This window comes from Carlito syrichta, unplaced genomic scaffold (genome assembly GCF_000164805.1).
Source record: "Carlito syrichta isolate Samal-C Ts95f unplaced genomic scaffold, Tarsius_syrichta-2.0.1 Scaffold311472, whole genome shotgun sequence".
Taxonomy (NCBI): Eukaryota; Metazoa; Chordata; class Mammalia; order Primates; family Tarsiidae; genus Carlito; species Carlito syrichta.
This window is the reverse complement of record NW_007255568.1, coordinates 274,911-295,544: the sequence shown is the minus strand read 5'-3', so window position 1 is coordinate 295,544 and position 20,634 is coordinate 274,911. Positions and strand designations below refer to the sequence as shown.

Here is a 20,634-nt window from a genome sequence, read left to right as displayed (position 1 = left end):
TCAGTGTACAAAACACAAATTTTGCTAATGAAACTTTTCATTATTACAAAGATGTCAGTTTCCAGTTTAAAAAAAAAAAAAAAAAGGTGGCTTCCAACATTAAAAACTATTTGATGGTATCAATGGTTAAAATCAGATGCTGGCTACCCTAAACACTGGTATTTTTATCCTGTTGAATGTTAAAGGAAAGAAGACACTACTGATTCTTTTATGAATTCTGGCCAAATGTGAAGAAATGTCAACAGTTCTAATCCAGATGATGTCATCTGATAGAAGCAATGCTTCAATTTTCTTTCTCTGCTCTAAACAAACCAGATCAATAACATCCAAGATTCTCAGTTTAACTGAGGTGTCTTCAATTGTGTGTGGCTTCTGTACCTGGGTTATATATTAAGTAAACAGGATGCCTCAAGATAAAGCTTTGTGAGCCAAACCCAGCTTCCAGCCTTTTCAATTTAAGCTTTACTCTAGTGAAAGAGTCATCTTTTTCCAACGGTTAGTAAAGACTGGTAGAATTTCATAAAGACCCACAGGTGGGGGTAAATATAAAACAAGAGAAACGTAAGCTATAAGATACATCATTTTCACATTTCAACCTAAACTACATCAAATTCAGTGGGCATAGCTTCTCTAATTCTTAACAGGAACCTAATCCAGATATGTATTATAATATAGTGACAAGGATGATTATATATTACCTGACCATGTAAGTGGCATCCCATGCCACTCCACTCTTATTTGGCATGAAATATTGCTCAAAATATTTTGACAAGTACAAAACATTTTTTTGTTAAATTAGATTTTGTCTTACAATAAGTGTCACATATCTGGTTTTAAAAATCTTTGATTTAGATATATTAATTTTAAAATGGCATATATTCAATTTAAAATGAACATTTATTCAATTTAGCTGAATTCTAAATTCAAATAGCTATTGATATGACATTTTATCTTTTAGAGAAAGTATTAATATGGACTTGTGAGAAAAATGAAAACTCTTACTTGAAGTTATACACTCCTTTATTCCCTCACTCCATTCATTTTTCATTTATAGACTGATTTTGAGGCACATCAATGGTTCTTAACCCTGACTACATAGTACAATCACCTCAGAAGCTGTTAAATACTGATACTAGAACCCACTCCAGACCAATTAGACCTACTAAGTTGATGCCTAAGTTCATAGCAATTTTTTTTTTTTTTGGCATGGTATTTGACACTGCAGTATTGGGAGTTTACCATTTGTCATCTGGAGTGACAATGCTGTGCTTGTGAATATGCCTTGCATTTTGCAGATTTGAAGAAAGTTAGTGTCAAGTGGAAAAAAAGAACACTTCTGACATATTCTGCTGTTTAACAGAAGAGTAAAGGCAGCAGAGGTGGCTCCAAACATTTGTGCTGTGTACAGGGAGAATGCCATCAAGGGAGGGATGGCAAGAAAATGATTTTGTCATTTCAAAGAGGGCCACTTTAACCCAAGTAATTCTCCATGTTCAAGAAGACCATCAGGCTCAGAAGACCATTTAAGAAAGCAGAAAAACACTACGCACTTATGCATCTACCCAATAGATCCCTTGGGGTAGACCTGAACTTTTTTTTTTAACGTCCCAATGATTCTAATACTCAGCCAGAATTGAGAACCACTGAGCCAAATTAATTATAGATCCTGTCCTTTAAAAGCTTATACTCTAATATACTGATTATATATATTTTCTTAGGTACTGGGTATACAAAGATAAATAAAAGGTACCTCTCAATGCAAACAGAACATTTAATGTATCTTTGTACTACATTATGACAGACACAGCACAGAAGAGCTTCAACCACTCTAGTAATGGGGGAAAGGTTAGATTTCTGGAGAAGGTGATAAATGAATAACCAGAGGAAAAGATGGTGGAAAGAAAATACAGGCACTAAAGCAGAAGGGATAAAAGAGAGGTAGGAAACAACAAGGTTAAGAGGCTAGCACACAGTTTGGTGTTCCCAATAAAGTACTAAGCAGTAAAGTACTAAGTACTAAAGGAGAGTAAATAAACTTTGGCAAAGATGGAACATGGAGCTCCTTATGTGCCATATTATGGAGCTTAATTTTATTTATCATATAGGTGATAGGCAGTCAGTGAATTGTTAAGCAGAGAAAAGACATAGGCTGCATTTGGAACAGATCTCTGGAAACCACCAGAAAGAGAGATAACAGCTTCTACCAGGAAGAAAGATAACAGCTAACACACACTGAGCACTTACCATGTGCCAGGCAGTGTGCTATTGAGCACTTTACATTGATAACCTTGGTTAATCCTGTTGCCACAATTCTATGGTGGATACTGGTATCTTTATTTTACAGATGAGTAACTTGCCCAAGTTACATAGTAATTAAGGAATAGAGTAAGAATTCAAAACAGCTCTGATCCCTGAAGCCTAGGCCTTTAATCTCTAGGATGGATTGGTTAAGTGTGGAATAAGAAGCAGCAGAGAACAAAGGCTGATAAAATAGTTAAAAAACTATTATATTATCCTACATTGAGAAACAATCAGGGCAATGATAGTAGAAATGAAGAAAAGGGAACAGATTCTATAAGTATTTACGAGTTTTAAAAATTATCAAATTATCACGTTATTCAACCTTAAAAATGAATGAAATTCTGACACATGCTACAACATGAATGAACTTTGAAAATGTTATTCTAAGTTTAAAAAAAAAAGCCAGTCACAAAAGGGCAAATATTGTATGACTTCATTTAAAAAGAACAGTCCTAGAATAGTCCAATTCAGATACAGAAAATAGAACAGAAGTTACAAGGGGCTGAATCAAAAGCTGTCAGGAATACATTTTATGAAACAAAGTTAAGCCCACACAGATCCATACATGTTAAACCTATACAGATCTTTAAGCTCTCTGGTAGTGGATAACACAGGAAAAGTAAATAAGTATAATGAACTGTAATTTTTTTTAAGATACCAATTTAAAAAAACTACTTATGTTTTGAAAATTAGATCAGCATAAATTTACCAAATTGCTATTTTAAAGATATCCTACAGTAAATAAACATTTTATATATATTCTTGTATGTTTGGATTGTTGTTGTAAATACAGATCTATTTAAAAACTAACAGACAAGTTATATGAAAAGTTATCTAACATATAACAACCTATAAAGTATAATAGCACTAATCTAAAGCTTACTCTGGTGCCAGCAGCTTTAAATACTCTAAACACATTATCTCTGATAATTCTAAAAATCACAAGGCTGGTATTTTGCCTAATTTACAGACTAAAACTGAATTTCAGAGAGTAACATCACATGGTTTGCTTGTAAGTAGTGAGCTTGGAATTTGAATTTATTATAGTCTCAGAACTCAAGTTCTCAACTACTACCCCCTAAACAATCCTTGATTAATATCCCTTAACTAACCTATTTTCCCACATCAGCAAAAGTACATGATGACATGTAATACATAACAGAACAAGTGACCCATTATGCCAAAAATCTGCAAAATTCATACAAATCCAAGAGAAAAAGTATCCAAAATAAATTACAAAAACACGTTTTAAATTTGTAGTTATTCTTACTTCTAGACCAAATGTTTCACAGTTATAAGTTTATTTTACATTGATTTTTCTAGATTTTCTATATTATGTGAAAAATGTTATGAAAAAATGTTCAAAAAATACTTTTTAATCTTAATACCTTATACCAAACTAAAAGTAGATTTGCTAAGAGATCTTGAATATGTTTTATCAAATATCTGAAACATTCTAAAACAGGTCAAATGATTTCTGATAGTCATTTTCTTTGTTCACAGTCTTTCACTATACCCTATTACCTTTCCCCTACCTAAAAAATTTTAAATATTCTGAAAATAGAATGTTTAAGTGGTACTTAACTGTCCATTACTACAGATTTATACAGTGGTGCTTGAATAAAGACTTAAATTAACCATCAGCTGGAGCATAAACCTTTATTTGCTGCATCTCCTAAATTGTGTAAATGGAATTAGCCATAGACATATTTGTAAAAAAAAAAAAAAAAAGTAATTTTTTTTAGTTTTTCTAACCCAAAATCTCCTATGAATCTTTCTACCATCACTATGAATTCCTTAGAAATTAATAATTCAGAACTATCTTCAGCATGGAAATTTAATTAGAAGCTATTTTTTAGTGGTTTGAATTCCAAATTAAATCAAACCAGTATTTTAGTAGGAAGGGAGAAACAAAATTACTAGCAAGATAGCTCCTCATATAGGAAAGACTTTCAAATGAGAATTCAAAAAAATCAGGTAAAGCAAGAAAAAAATATTTGTGAATTTCTTTTGTATATTAAATATGACAAGGAATTATCTCAAATATTCATTAAATTACTGAGGTGAATTTCTAGGTCTTTTAAATTTTATCTGTTGACAAAAACCAATTTTTCTAATGTAAGGGAGTGGTAAAGTAGATTAACTTAAAACAAATGCATTTTCTTTAAAGAAATATTCTAATTCATCAACTGAAATAAAAAAGTTTACAAATGCTGAACATGAAAATTTAAGAATTGATGACTATATTAAAAACAATAAAGAAACAATATTCTGGTAGCGTACGCCTGTAGTTCCAGCTACTTAGAAGGCTGAGGTGGAAGGATCGCCAGAGCCCTACAGGTCAAAGCTGCGGTGGCCGGGAGGGGCCACTGCACTCCAGTGTGGGCGACTGAGTGAGACTCCAACTCAAAAAAGAAACAATATTCTAGGGGAAATATATATATAATTCCTATTAACCTTACAGCTTTAAAATATTCAGGATGTCTAATTACTGGCCACTGTCCCCTAATCCCAAGAAGATGAACAAAAAACTATACCTTCTCTGATACAAGTGTGCTGCTGGTTTTCTCTATATTTCCTGGCTGCTTTTCAGAATCACATCCATTTATCCTATTTTTACATATGTGACGCTGAATATCAGTCGTGTGCTGGTGGAGAGCCTCCTGAGGGTCTGTGGAGAGGGGCCCACAATGCAGATTTTGAGTCATGTTAGCTGAAACACTGAGCCTGGGCTCCATATTAGAATTTGTTTGAGAGACTGGTGGAGCAAACACAACACCTGGAAGACTGATACCCTGGCAATTTTTCTGCTGACTCAACAAAGTTTTTTGCTCATTTCCAGGAGGTACAAGTATATCACTTGTGGCATTTTCTAAGTGTTTCCTAACTAATGGTGCAGAATGTAGAACTGTGGGTGGTTGTAACACAGTTTCAATTCTCTGTGATTTTTCAGTAGTTGCTTGAAAAGAACATGGATTCAACTGCGGAATATTAGTCTGTATTATTGAAGGCTGCCCAATCTGCTGAAATACTTGCTGAGTTGGCTGCTGAAGAATATTTGCTCTTCCAGAAGTCTGTGTCACCACAATTGGTACATTGACTTTATAAAGGTGACCTTGAAAAGGAAAAAGCAAAATTGTAAGTATAATAGAATTCTAATTTCCTTCAACAACAAAAAATTATTCACTTATCCCCAAGAGGCTGGATGGAAGGAAGTATAACGATATGTTAATAGTGGTTATCTTAGGAGCTTTTATTTTATTCTTCAGACTTTTTTGGTTTTTTTCTACAATAAATATGTATTATTCTTACTTAAATTTTATCTGTTTTGCTTTAACTTCTAGCCTTTTTCCCTCTATTACTTGTAAGGCACATTTTGAGATACATACAGGTCACCAATTTTTAATCCATGAACCTCTTCCATTGTTTGAGAAATTAATGTTATAAACCTAAAATGAGACTTTAACAAACATAATATATTTCATATATTTAAAATACTATATAACAATTCCAAAAAAGAATTTAATTATTTCTTTCCTTTAAAATAACACTAAAAAGGAGGGGGAAAATACATATTTTTGAGCACTGAGTTAGGTGCTTTACTTAATCTTTACAACAATCCAAAGAGTAAGTATGATCCTTTTTCAAATCAAGAAATAATGCTCTGAAAAGCAGAAGTTGGTTAACTTCCAAACTTTCAGATGTTTTTTCTAATAAACCATAAGATTTATGGTTTATCTCCAATAAGAAAGGAGGCAAAGGTAAATCAACCTAATCTTTCGTTTTCCTTGAATAGAGTTAACAGGGATGCAGATGTTATTCTATTTGTATTTGCTAAAATTTAGATAACTTGGGAGGCTGAGGTGAGTGGATTGCCTGAGCCCGCGGGCTCGAGACCCTCCTGGGCAGGTGAGACCTCATCTCTACAATAAATCAAAAAATTAGCCGGGCGTGGTAGCACACGCCTGTAGTTCCAGCTACTTGAAAGGCTGAGGCAGAAGGATTTCCGGAGCCCAGCAGGTCGAGGCTGCGGTGGCTGGGAGCGGCCACTGCACTCCAGTCTGGGTGACAGAGTAAGACTCCAACTCAAAAAAATAAATAAATAAAAATAAAAATAAAAACAAAACATGGCTAATTGAACTCTAAAAAAAAAAAAAAAAAAAATCATGACACTTGAGGTCCAGAAAAAGAGTACCAATGCTAAAAACAAAATATATTCTTAGACTATACTCTCACCAGATGCAGTCTGTAGCATCACACCTGCTGGTACATGAATAGGATAACCAGGAAAAGTAATGTTTGCACTGGAATTTGAGGTGCCCTAAATATAAGAAATTTATATTAGTAAGTTAAAAAAGGACTTTACTTTTTGCCTTCCCCCTCTGCCCCACAATCTCATAGGAGGTAAAAAAAAAATCTGATTCCAGACAATAGGACAATTATTTGACAACATTTAACATTAGGACTGAATTATTGGAATAAAACAGTTTTTTAGTATTTTATTTAGATCAGCCCATTAAGGATCTAAAAGAATTCTATTCTGCAGTTAGTAACAATGAATCCAGTAAGTCTTAATGAATAGTATCAACTTGGTTCATAAAACTTGCTCAAGACATAGCTTTCCTGGCCCATTGATTCTCAAGTTGTCAAATGTAAGAACCACAGCTGCCTTTAAGGGTCCGCTAGTCTTTAAGTTGATCATTAATGATATTTTAAAGTAGATAATATGATGTCATACATGTTTTATTTTGGAATAATTAAACCTAGGGCTTTAAAATCAAATACACATAATCAAAGACAAGGAAATGTTTTGGCCTTTCAGATCAGCAAAATTTTAAAAGATTAAAAATAATACCAATGTTGGTGAGAATGTGATAAAAATCAATTCTCTCAACCCAGTACTTGTATGATTTTCTAAGTTAATTTGTAATTTATTTACCTTCAAGACCTCAGGGAAGAAATATAAACAAATTCGACTTCACAAAGTTAGAAAATGACCAAAATATTCCAATTTAATTAAAAATTATGATATCATTCAACTGAGGATGGGGAAAAAAATCAGAAAAAAATACCACATCAAAATTATCTTTTTGAGCTCTACCAAGTATATGACATTACACAGTGTATTAAAATCCCATACAACATAACTTCAGAAATTTCCTAACCTTATAGATACAGTCTTTGCAGACACTAAAAACTGCTCTGGAAGATAGGAAAAGGTGGTAAGAAAATGTCAAGTCTGCAACCCCTGAGTTTTTGCTACATCTGTGCTATAGAACCTAGTCCTGTCTCCCCATTCCTTACCACATCTTCTCCCATTCAACTGGAGGACTATGATCTATATTTATGTTTAGCATTTTGCCACCATTTACTAAAAATGAGGCACATATCTTAAAATACATTTTAAACAATCTACATACCAGTTCTGCTGTAGTAAAACGTGAAAGAGTTCTACCAGCAGGAATTAATGATGCTGCATAGAGAACAAAATATTATATATTCATTAGAATTTATCAATTTAATACAATTGCTAAGCATAGCTTATTTTTTTTAAATATTTTCTATCATTAACAAGTTGAGACATGGTGAATTCTAAACGTCTTGATTCCAAGTGAGGTAAAAATCAAAGTATTTGATTTTATTTTTGCAACAACTTTAGACAAAGATTTCACAAGTAAACTACTTTAAGTACCAAAAGCAAACATCTCATTGTGAATACTACATTGTACTTCAAAAATATATAACAAAACACCTAGATGGTCTTTAATAAGTCTATGAAGCACTAAATCTCTCCTATCACTTTTTATTGGGGGAGAAAACGTATTCTTTGCTAAAGTGGTACATTTCCAAGAAACTATAATATTTAGCAGGAATATGTAACCCAATATAAACTCATTCTAAATTTCATAGGTTCAAAATATTATTCAATTATTCATTTTATGAAAAGCTATCTACAGTACTTTGGCCAAGTAAGCACAGCTATATTGTTTTAGGAATAAGTAAGTAAGAACAGTAACACAGATACAACTATGAAGAAAAAGATACAAAAAATGCACAAGAGACCGCCAACTCAACCTATATTAAAGCTAGAATCCAGTATTTTTTTCTTTATTATTTGCCAATTTGCTAACCATCCCTTCATTTATAATGCATCTAGAAGGTTAACCAACTAGTTGCAAATATAATCTATCATTTAAAAAAATAAATGTAAAAAACAAATAGTAACTACAGCATAAAAGGATCTCAATTGATCAAACCTTAAATGCTGAAGGTTCATTTTACCCAGCTAAACATGACTTAGAATGTCATGTTGTCTTTTTTTTGAAACAGAAACTTTTTAGCATGTAAAAAGTTTATTATGGCCTGTTTTTCAAATAATGCATTAAGAAAAACTGCCCCCAGAGATCTATCTCTGATACTAAAACGGCTCTATCATATACAACAAACAATTTAGAAGAGCAAACATTTTTCAAACTAACTACTCTTTCCACATCAAGACAATAGAAGGCTGAAGATTGATGCTTAATGAAGCACAGATTATTTTTATCCTGTTTATCTATGGCTTTGCTTATTAACAAACATTCTTTTTAAAAAGCTAAATTAGAAAGAACTGGAGTGGCAGGAACACAATAGTATTAGTCTTAATTAGCTAAAGTGAACAAAGCTTAAGCTGCTACAGCTTAAGTCATAGCCTGAGAGGAAACAAGAATCTGTTAACATACTTTCTAAAGCAATTAAATGAATTTCTTGAGGAAAAGTAGCAACAATCATCTTCTTTTAGATACCTTGCAATAAATCTTGAAGGATAATTCTCTATATTTAAAAGAAATCAAACAGAACTATAAGAGAGTTTTTAAAGTTTCTTTATAGACATCAGAATAAAAGCATTAAATAAGTTTTATAGTGAAGTTTCAAAAAGCTCCTACTTGATTTTAATACAAAACTCACAAGTTATATACATTATATATGTTCACAAGTTATGTATACCATTAAATGTACCTGAAACACATTTTTTTAAATATTCAAGATGGTTTTAAAAACCAATTAAGTTTTCACTGAAAGTGTGGTTCTACTCAAACTAAGTGCTATAATTTTGACCTTCATGTATATGTTCTAGAAATATTAAATTTAATAAATTTTATAACACAGCAAGAATTTAATCTCACAAACATAATTTTTTTAAATGTTTATTATAATAGGCATAACAATACTCACAACTATATGTGTATTTTTTCCATCCACCATTAAAAATTCTTTGATACATTGTACAGTGAGATTTACAACTCTTAGTTTTGCTTTGAACCATTCCAAATCTTAATATCCAAGTCACATTATTTGAGAAGTTCAAAAATTTCTCAATTTCTTTTTTGTAACTACTCTTTATCATAAGGGTACCTTCTGATGACCAAACTGAACATTTTAATCCTCAAATCACCTAAAGAACCAATCACATTGCTGAAATTTTCAATAAATCTAAGTTCAAGAACAATTAGACATAGGTTGACGCTCAAAGATGAAAGCTACAAATCTCTTGATGTCCCTGTTCTGCATTCCCTTCCTCCCATAATGAATGATAGTCTTGTTTAAAACGTCATTATGACATGAGGACCAGCTAATTTGAAATTCCCTAGAAATAAGGAAATCATAGGGTGACTACATGTCCCAGTTTGCCCAGGACAATTCCAGTTTACACCTGTTTTTCTAAGCTAATTATTAATAGAATCCCATTTCTCTCTTTCAAAAGTAGATTCGATATGATATACTATCATGCTAATTACAGAGCAACAGTTCTCAGTGTATAATGTGCTAACCCCTGAGGGAACCTAAGACTCTTTCAGGGTGTTCATGAAGTCAAGGTTATTTTTCATATACCAAGACAATATATTCCTTTTTAATTTCTCATTAAATATTTCTATTCTGTTGATATTTTCACTGATGATGCAAAAGCAAGAAGTAAAACTTCAAGCACCTTAGTATGAGTTACAGCAGCAACATCAAACCTTGCTAGTGGTCAGTGTGTTCTCCATTGCCACTCACAGTTTTAAAAACAGACAAAAACAGCAGCAACAACAAAAAAAACTGTTTTATGAAGAAGGTCCTGGGTATAACCTAAAAATTATTTATATAATTATACTAAATTTCAACTACCAAGTATACCTCCTTTTAGTGTTTTGTGAGACGAAATGTGAAAAACAGATAAAGCATTTCAGCAGCATATAGAAGTACAAAAACGTAGGAGGAAAAGCATTTGTGCTATTAAGTTGAGAGTTAACATAGCCTCTTTTTTCAATAAACACCATTTTTACCTGAAAGAATAACTATGGTTATTCAGACTCAGGTATTTGGTAGACATATTTCTGAAGATAAAGTGAGCATGCCCACCAATTTAAGAAAAACTAACAGTATCTGTTTGCCAATGATAAAAGCATTCAAGCAAAAATTTGACTTTGGAACATTTATATTACCACAGTAAATGAGATGCATGATTATATCAATTAATGATTTTTAAAATCTTGTATACCAATGTTTTAACTGCATAACACAGTGAATCAAAATTTTCCAAATAACAAATGTGTGTTACAAAATTACACCTGTGTTAAAGAGCCACTCAAAGTGCAAGATACACCAACAAAACCTAGTGGAACATTCCAAAAAGTTCCTTGTTGTGGTCTAGATTCTACCTTGCAGCTGACCTCTTGGAAACTACTTCTTGTGTTCAGAGAAGTCATATAGTAAGTAAATGGCTGATCTTTTATATTACAGTGTATTTTGTCTTTCCCCCTCCCCGAGGAATAACTTATGTATTTTTAATCTCTTTTGTGTTTATTTTGAGACCAAAGGCTTGCTTAATCTGGTGATTTTCCTTCAGTTCCCTGAGGGTGCTTTTTCCATAATCCAAGTAATTCTGAAGTACACTAAAGTTGAGAATCACTGCACAAGATCACTTGTGTTTTCTGACTTCCAGGGCTGATACGTAGCTTTAGTATAGCTCTTCTGTTGACAGATACTACCTTGATTCTGCACTTGCTCCTTGTTAAGAATGGCCTGAAGCTATATGTTGACATTTGAGTATGGGTATACAAGGAAAAACATACTTCTGCTTGCTTACCCTGACTTTGAAATAGTGTTATCATATCTGAAATAAAGGCTACTACTGCAAAAATATTTTTTAAAAACTATCACTTGTTGAGTTTTAGTGTAGTATCAAATTGCCTAAAATTTAAATACTTCCCTTTTTGCCAATTATGTATATGTAGAAGGTTAGATTTTTTTCATATACATTAACAAAACAACATATCAGAACAGACTGAATTTAAAAGAAGATATGCTAAATAAAGAGATGTAAGTAAATTAAAAACCTCACAATAAAGAAAAGCACAGGATCAGATGGCTTCATGGTTGAATTCTGCCAAACATTCAAAGAAAAATAAGTACGAATCCTTCTTAAACTCTTCCAAGAAATAGAACCAGAGGGAATACTTCCAAACATCTTATGAAGCCAGCATCACCTTGATACCAGAGCCAAAGATATCACAAGAAAAGAAAACTATAGGCCAATTACCTCTGATAAATATTGGTACAAAACACCTCAATAAAATATTAACAAACCGGACAGGCTCAGTGGCTCAGCGTGTAATCCCAGCACTTTGGGAGGCCAAAGCGAGCAGATTGCCTGAGCCCATGGGTTTGAGACTGGCCCGGCCACTTGGCAGGACCTCATCTCTACAATGAATCAAATATTGTCTGGGCATGATAGCGCATGCCTGTAGTTCTGGCTACTTCAAAGGCTGAGGTGAAAGGATTGCCGAAGCCCAGCAGGTCGAAGCTAGGGTGGCCGTAAGCATGCCACTGCAGTCTAGTCTGGGCAATGGAGTGAGACCCCAACTAAAAAAAATAAATAAATAATAACAAACCAAACTTACCAGCACATCGGAAAGATTATATATCACAACCAAGTGAGATTTATCCCTGACATGCAAGTGTTATTGAAAATATGCAAATAAATCAATGTGATACATTACATTAACAGAATAAAAGATAAAAACCACATGATTATCTTAATTGGTGCAGAAAAGGCTTCTGACAAAGTTCAATATCCTGTCTTTATTAAAAACTGTCAAAAAATTAGGTTTAAAGGAAAATTTCCTCAATATAATAAAGGTCACCTATGAAAAAAACCACAGCTAGCATCATAACCAATGAGGAAAAGCTGAAAGTTTTTCTCTAGGATCCAGTATAAAGCAAGGATGCCCACTCCTACCACTTTTGTTCAACACAGAAGTACTAGCAAGAGCAATCAGACAATAAAAGGCATACAACTTGGAAAGGAAGAAGTAAAACTATCTTCACCTGCAGATAACAAGATCCTATATGTAGACAATCCCAGACTTCATACACAAAAAAAAACCCATTAGAATAAATAAATTCAAGCCGGGCTCGGTGGCTCAACCTGTAATCCCGCGCTTTAGGAGGCTGAGGTGAGTGGATTGCCTGAGCCCATGGATTCGAGACCCACTTGGACAACTTGGTGAGACCTCATCACTACAATAAATCAAAAAATTAGCTGGGCGTGGTAGCATGCGCCTGTAGTTCCAGCTACTCGGAAGGCTGAAGCGGAAGGATCGCCGGAGCCCAGCAGGTCCAGGTTGAGGTGGCTAGGAGCATGCCACTGCACTCCAGTCTGGGCGACAGAGTGAGACTCCAACAACAACAACAAAAAAAGACTAAATAAATTCAGTAATGCTGCAGGATACAAAATCAACATATTTTTAAAAATGGCATTTCTATTCACAAGTAACTTCCTACCTAAAAAAAAAAAAAAAATCAAGAAAATAATCCTATTTTCACTAGCAACTAAAAAAATACTTAAGATTTAACTAGCCAGGTGTGGTGGCTCATGTCTGTAATCCCAGCACTTTGGGAGGCTGAGGCGAGAAGACTGCCTGAGCCCAAGCATTCAAGACCAGCCTGGGCAACTTGGTCAGATGTTGTCTCTACAATAAATCAAAAAATTAACCAGGCATGGTGGCACGTGCCTGTAGTTCCAGCTACTTGAAAGGCTGAGGTGGAAGGATTTCCTGAGCTCGGCAGGTTGAAGCTGTGGTAGCCATGAGTGTGCCACTGCACTCCAGCCTGGACAACAGAGTGAGACTCCAACTCAAAAAAAAAAAAGATTTAATCAAGAAGATGAAAGATATGTACACTGAAAACTACAAAACATTAATGAAAGAAACTAAAGAAGACACAAATAATGAAAAGATATCCTATGTTCATTGATTGAAATAATTGATATTGTTAAAATGTCCATACCACTCAAAAGCAAAATACATTGTAATCTTTATCAAATTTCCAATGAAATTCTTTACAGAAATAGAAAAAAACAATTATCAAATTTATATGAAACACTAAATAGATAAAACATTTCAAAGAAAAAAAGAGAGTTGAAGGTATCACTTTTTTTCCAACTTAATTTCATTTTTTCAAGTATATTTTAAAGATATGGGGTACAATTCAGTTAGGTATACAAGTGATCACTGTACAGGTAAAGTTTGAGCCTCCCTCTGGTAACCACTTTGCCTGATTTGAGATCAGGTACCCTTATTAATATTATGCCCCCACACACACACCTCCCCTGGCAGTTTATGGCCACTGCCAGTCTCTTTCTTATATTATGGTAAATGTTCAGGGTCTGCTTATGAGTGAGAACATGTGGTACTCGGTTGTTTCTGGGTACCACACTTTCTGATTTAAAATTATATTAAAAAGCTGTAGTAATCAAAATAGTATGGTACTGACATAAAAACAGACACAAAGATCACTGGAACAAAATAGAGCCCAGAAATAAACCCAACCATATGGTCAACTAATTTTCAACAAGGGTACTAAGAGGACACAATGGAGAAAGGATAGTTTCTCCAACAAATGGCACTGGAAATAGTGGATTTCCACATGTGAAAGAATGAAATTTGACCCTTATTTCATACCACACACACACAAACTCAAAATGGATAAAAGCCCTAAACATAACCCTGAAACCATAAAATTCCTAGAAGAAAACACAGGAGAAGACCTCCTTGGCAATGGCCATTAGCCTTGGTCATGTTTTTTTGGATATCACACCAAAAGCTCAGGCTACAAAAGCAAAAATAAATAAGTGAGACTTCATCAAATTAAAAAGCTTCTGCACATGAAAGGAAATAATTAACAAAATATAAAAAGGCAGCCTACAGATTGGGAGGAAATATTTGCAAACCATATAAACAGTTAACAACTAAAATATATAAAAATTCACACAACCTAATAGCAGAACAAATAGTACTATTTAAAAATGGGCAAAGTAATGAACATTTTTAAACCTAACCCTGAATTGTAACTCACATCTTCAAAATTAAACATTAAAAATTAAAACAAGCAAAGGACCTGAATAGATCTTCCAAAGACATAAAAATGGACAACAGGTATATGAAAAGGTGCTCAACATTACTAGTCATCAGGGAAATGCAAATAAAGAAATTTAAAGAGAACTACCTTATGACTTAGCAATCCCTCCTACAGGTATATACTACCTCATAAAGATATCTGCACTCCTATGTTAATTGCAGTATTACTCACAATAGTCAAGACACAGAAACAACCAGAGTATCTAACAATGGATAAAGAAAATGCAGTGTATATATGCAATGGAATATTATTCAGTTTTTAAAAGAAGAGTCTGCCATTTGTCACAACATGGAGGAATTTGAAGGACATCATGCTAAGTGAAATAAACCAGACACAAAAAGGTATTCCATGATCTCACTTATATGTGAATCCTAAAAAACAAATGTCAAGTACACAGAGAAAGAGAATAAAATAGTGGTTATGAGGGACAGAGAGGGAGAAAATGGGAGGAAAAGGTCAAAGTTGCAAGTTGCAGATATGTAGGATGAATAAGTATAGCAATCTAATATAGAGCATAAGGACTATACTTAATAACACTGTACTATACCTAAGATCTTTACTAAAAGAGTAAATTTTAGGTGCCCTTGCCACAATTTTTTAAAAAAGGGTATCTATGTGAGATATGTTAATTTGCTTGACTATAACAGCCTTTTCACTATCTATATGTATTTCAAAACCTTATCTTGTATACCTGAAATATACACAATAAAATTTTAATAAATAAAAGCAGATATAAGAATCCAGTTCATTTCTATAAATCCCATTAAGCCAGACACTACCAAGATTTGTAGAAAAGTAGAACAATGCCACTCTTCTATTTTTTTTGTTCTGAAAAAAGTTATTTCTCACAAATAAGGTGTTAAAATATAACTGAATTTTTAAATAAGCCAACATTTTTTAAATGTCTCAGTTTTAACTTCTAATATAGTGAATAGATGCTTACAATCCACATTTTTTTGCCTTAAATTTTTTTAAAATTTAGTTTTATTTTAGAGTTGTGGCATACATGTGAAGATTTGCGACATAAGTAAACTGCATGCAGGTGAGGTTTGTGCTTCTAGCAACCCTCACTCCCCCAGTAGTGGACATAGTACCCAAAGGGGGTTGTGGGCCCCTTATCCCCCTGCCCTCCCTCCCTCCTTTAGCAGTGCCTAGCATTTGTTGTTCCCGCCTTTGTGCTCACGCGTCCAATGTTTACGGTCCACTTACGAGTGAGACAATGCAGTATTCAGTTTCTGTTATATTTCACACAATATGATGGTTTCCAGTTGCATCCATATTGCTGCAAAGGATATTATTCTGTTCTTCTGTATGACTGTGTAGTATTCTATCAAGTATATGTACCACATTTCCTTTATCCAGTCCACATTTGATGGCATCTGGGTTGGTTCCATGTTTTTTGCTATTGTGAATAATGCTGCAACAAACATACATATGCAGGTATCTTTTTGGCAGAGTGATTTATGTTCCTTTAGGTGTATTCCCAGAAGTGGGATTGCTGGATCACACGGCAGCTCAATTTTTAGTTCTTTGAGAAACATTGCTTTCCACAAAGATCGAACTAGCCTACATTCACATCAACAGTGTAGAAGCATTCCTTTTTCTCTGAAGTCTCTCCAACATGTTTTTAACTTTATAATGATAACCACCCTGACCAGTGTCAGGTGGGATCTCATTGTAGTTTTGATTTGCATTTCTCTGATGATTAGTGTAACTGAGCAGTATTTTGTCATGTTTGTTAGCTGTTTGAGTGTCTTCCTTTGAGAAGTATCTATTCATGACTTTGCCCACTTTTTAATGGGGTTATTTATGTTTTCCTGTCAATGTGTTGAGTTGCTTATAGATCCTGGATGCTACACCTTTGTGGTATACACAGTTTGCAAATATTTTTTTCCATTCTGTGGACAACCCATATTTTAAAAAGCTATTTGGGTCTTTAATTTTTAAGAGTAATAAGTGAGTCCTGAATCCAAAAAAATGCTAAGAATTGAAAGTACAGGAAACTACTAAACAAACAGATAATACAGCCAAAGAAAATATGGTAAACAAATTTTAAGGTAGTACAAAGGCAAATAACTTATTCAATTGTAGATTTAATTTGAACTTGTTATAAAAAGAGATAAAAAGGTTGTAGAAGTTTAAGTTATTTTAATCAGTCTTTTAAAACCATACCATGAGGAAATATAATTAAGAAGTACTTCAATTTTATGAGGCTATTTTTCTTAAGAATCTTATTGTAGGGTACCTAAATATTGAGAGAGATAGGAACCAGCATATGATGTACTTCTAAAGGATACATGTATTTCCTCTTAAACTTCATTACAAATGATAGAGAAGAAAATAAGAAGAAAAACTATCTTTTTTTTTTTTTTTTTTTTTTTTTTTTTGAGTTAAAGTCTCACTCTGTCGCCCAGACTGGAGTGCAGTGGCCACTCCCAGCCACCGCAGCCTCGACCTGCTGGGCTCCGGTGATCCTTCCGCCTCAGCCTTCTGAGTAGCCGGAATTACAGGCACGCACACCACGCCTGGCTAATTTTTTTATTTATTGTGGAGATGAGGTCTCGCCTGCCCAGGCGGGTCTCAAACACACGGGCTCAGGCAATCCACTCACCTCAGCCTCCCAAAGGCACGGGATTACAGGCTGAGCCACCAAGCCCAGGTGAAAAACTATCTTTTTAAAAAATAATTATTTCAAGAGACTCCTGAAGATGGCAACGGCATAGGTGGATCAGTGAGACTCTCCAAACATGAGTTCCCAAAAAGACTCTTACTTTTCTTCCTGCAGCCCACTGACCACCGCCAGCCACACTGGTACGAGGCCCGGGGACACTTGGTCCCACACAGGGCCAGATATTGTGGCCCGGCTGCGGCTGCTCCACTATATGTAACTCTGGCTGGCTGGGAAATCCCGAATCCCGGATCCCAGCTCCCGCCCTGGTTACATCAACATGACCAGCACCCAGCACCAAGCTGCCAGTCACCCGGGGAGGCTCTGGGTGCCCACCCCACAGAGATACTGTTCCCATTTCTGGCTGAAGTGCCCTGTGAGGGACCCAAAGCCACCACAGCCCTCTGGAGCTTTGGAGATCTGGAGCCCCGGTCCCACCCTGGCTGAGGCACTCAGCATGTGACCGCAAGTTTGTGTAAGGGAGTTTGTGTAAGGTGCTGATCAGAGGCTTCCAGCTCCAGAGGAGGGAACCCCCGACCCTCTCCTCCACCCCAGCCTGTGGTGGCACCCCGGATCTAGCGCCCAGCTGTGCAGCTGGTCCCGCCTAGAGACCCACACGAGCATCCCTAAAAGTGAAAGTAAAACTACCACCTCCGCCATTTTCAAGGTAGATTTGCATCACCCCGCCCACCTATCAGAGCCTCCACCTCTGTTCCCACGGTGATGTCATTAAACAGCAGACAAAGCCCCTCCCCTACGCTGAACAGAGACAAGTCACAGATCTCCCAGGCAGCAGGCTAGCTGCCTGCAACAAAAACAGAGGGAGAGGCTGGAGATTAGAACTCAAGGGACTTTAGCCACTAAGAGACAAGAGAAAAATCTACACAAATAAAGAAAAACCAAAAGAAGAATATGGGTCTCTCCCAGACTCCTGGGAGGGCAGACAGTGAGAAAACTGACTTCGGAATGCAAACAATGAAGAGCCCCCAGAATGAAGGGTCTCAAACTACAAACCTAGATATCAAGACATTAATGGGGAGATTAAAAAGAATTGAGGAGACTCAAGAAGAAACTAGAAAGGAGCGGATATCTGAGATAACAGTAATAAAGAATACTGTGAATGAAATAAATAACAAACTGATAAGCATGGAAAGCAGAATTACCCAAGCAGAAGAAAGAATCTCAGAGCTTGAGAACCAAAATATAGAACAAACCCAAACTCTCAAAAACACAGAAAACAAGCTCAAAAAGACAGAAAATAACCTTCAAGAGATGAGCGATTACTTCAAGAGACAGAATCTAAGAGTAATTGGCCTTCCTAAGGCAGAAAGAGAGACAGAGACCACATTGGAACAAACCTTCCATGAGATCATTCAAGAAAACTTCCCTTATCTAATCAATTATGCAAAAATTTAAACACAAGAGATTCAGAGAACCCCTGCAAGACAACAAATGAGAAGACCAACTCCTAGACACATAATAATTCACCTAAACAAAGTAGGCATAAAAGAAAAAATCCTAAAAGCAGCAAGAGAAAAAGGCCAGATCACCTACCAGGGAAAACCAAATAGAATAGCAGCAGATTTATATACAGAAACCCTGCCAACTAGGAGAGCTTGGAGCCCTATCTTCAAAGTCCTAAAAGATAAACAATTTCAACCAAGAATAACCTACCCTGCCAGATTAAGCTTCATCAGCGAGGGAGAATTAAAATCTTTCCCAGATATCCAATCCCTAAGAACTTACGCTGCCACCAAACCACCTCTACATGAAACACTCAAGAAAGTACTAAACACAGAAGAAAAGGGGGAAAAAAGAACAATGTTCTTCACAAGAGTACAGGAAAAAGAATAAAATACACATGAACCAACCCCAAAAACAAAAGAAAGACAATAAACCAAGTGGAAGAACAACTCTATAAGAACTCTATGATAGGGACGAACTCTCACATTTCAATAATTAGCCTGAACATGAATGAACTAAATGTACCACTGAAAAGACATAGAATGGCAAAATGGATAAAATATCACCAGGTAACAATATGCTGCCTTCAAGAGACCCGTCTCACTAGAAAGGACATGCACAGACTCAAGGTAAGAGGATGGGAAACAAATTTTCAGGCGAATGAAACACAAAAGAAAGGAGGAGTCGCAATCCTAATTTCAGACAAAATACCACTGAAGCTATCAAAAATTTTAAAAGATATAGAGGGTCACTACATAATGATAAAAGGTTCACTCCATCAACAAGAAATATCTATCCTAAACATATATGCACCTAACACAGGTGCACAAATTTTTATAAAGCAACTCCTAAGAAAGCTAAAGAAGGATATTCACTCTAACACCATCATAACTGGGGACTTTAATACCCCACTCACAACCCTAGACAGATCATTGGGACAAAAAATCAGCAAGGAGATCCGGAACCTCAATGTGACTCTGGACCAAATGGACTTAATTGATTACCTACAGAATACTCCATCCAAAGACCAGAAAATACACCTTCTACTCATCACCGCATGGAACGTATTCCAAGATCGACCACATAATTGGCCATAAATCAAGCATAAGCAAATTTAAAAGGATCGAAATTCTACCATGCACCTTCTCAGACCACAGTGGAATAAAAATAAACATTAACACCAACAAGGTCCCCCCAAAACCCACAAAGGCATGGACACTAAACAGCATGATGCTAAACAACTCCTGGGTCAATGATGAAATCAAACAGAGATCAAAAGATACCTGGAAACAAATGAAAATGAAGAAACATCTTACCAAAATCTCTGGGATGCCATGAAGGCAATAGTAAGAGGGGAATTTATATCCCTACAAACACACATGAAGAAAATGGAAGGAGCACAAATTAACAGCCTAACAAACAACCTAAGGAAGCTGGAAAAGCAAGATCACAAAAACCCTAATTTCAGCAGAAGAATCCAGATCACCAAAATAAAAGCCCAAATCCAGAACACAGAAGACAAAAAGATAATACAAAAAATTAATGAAACAAAAAGCTGGTTCTTCAAAAGGTTAAACAAGATCGATGGTCCCCTAGCTAGACTGACCAAGAAAAAGAGAGAAAAAGCCCAAATAAACACAATCAGAAACACAAAAGATGAAGTCACATCTGATCCTGAAGAAATACAAAAGATCATTAGAGACTACTATGTACACTTGTATGGAAACAAACTTGAAAACCTTAAGGAAATGGAGGACTTT

At 35.1% G+C, this 20,634-nt stretch overlaps 1 protein-coding gene across 2 annotated transcripts in view; it reads right to left on the bottom strand.

The window, feature by feature from the left end:
• Positions 1-20,634, bottom strand: part of GTF2A1L (general transcription factor IIA subunit 1 like) — a 55,206-nt gene that overhangs the window by 26,135 nt on the left and 8,437 nt on the right. For both annotated transcript variants that reach the window (XM_008068681.2, XM_008068679.1), the window contains 3 exons: positions 7,722-7,774; positions 6,538-6,622; positions 4,839-5,416 (listed from right to left, as the gene is read on the bottom strand). In XM_008068681.2, the coding sequence (XP_008066872.1) occupies positions 4,839-5,416; positions 6,538-6,622; positions 7,722-7,774 (716 nt within the window). The remainder of the gene's footprint in view (positions 1-4,838; positions 5,417-6,537; positions 6,623-7,721; positions 7,775-20,634) is intronic.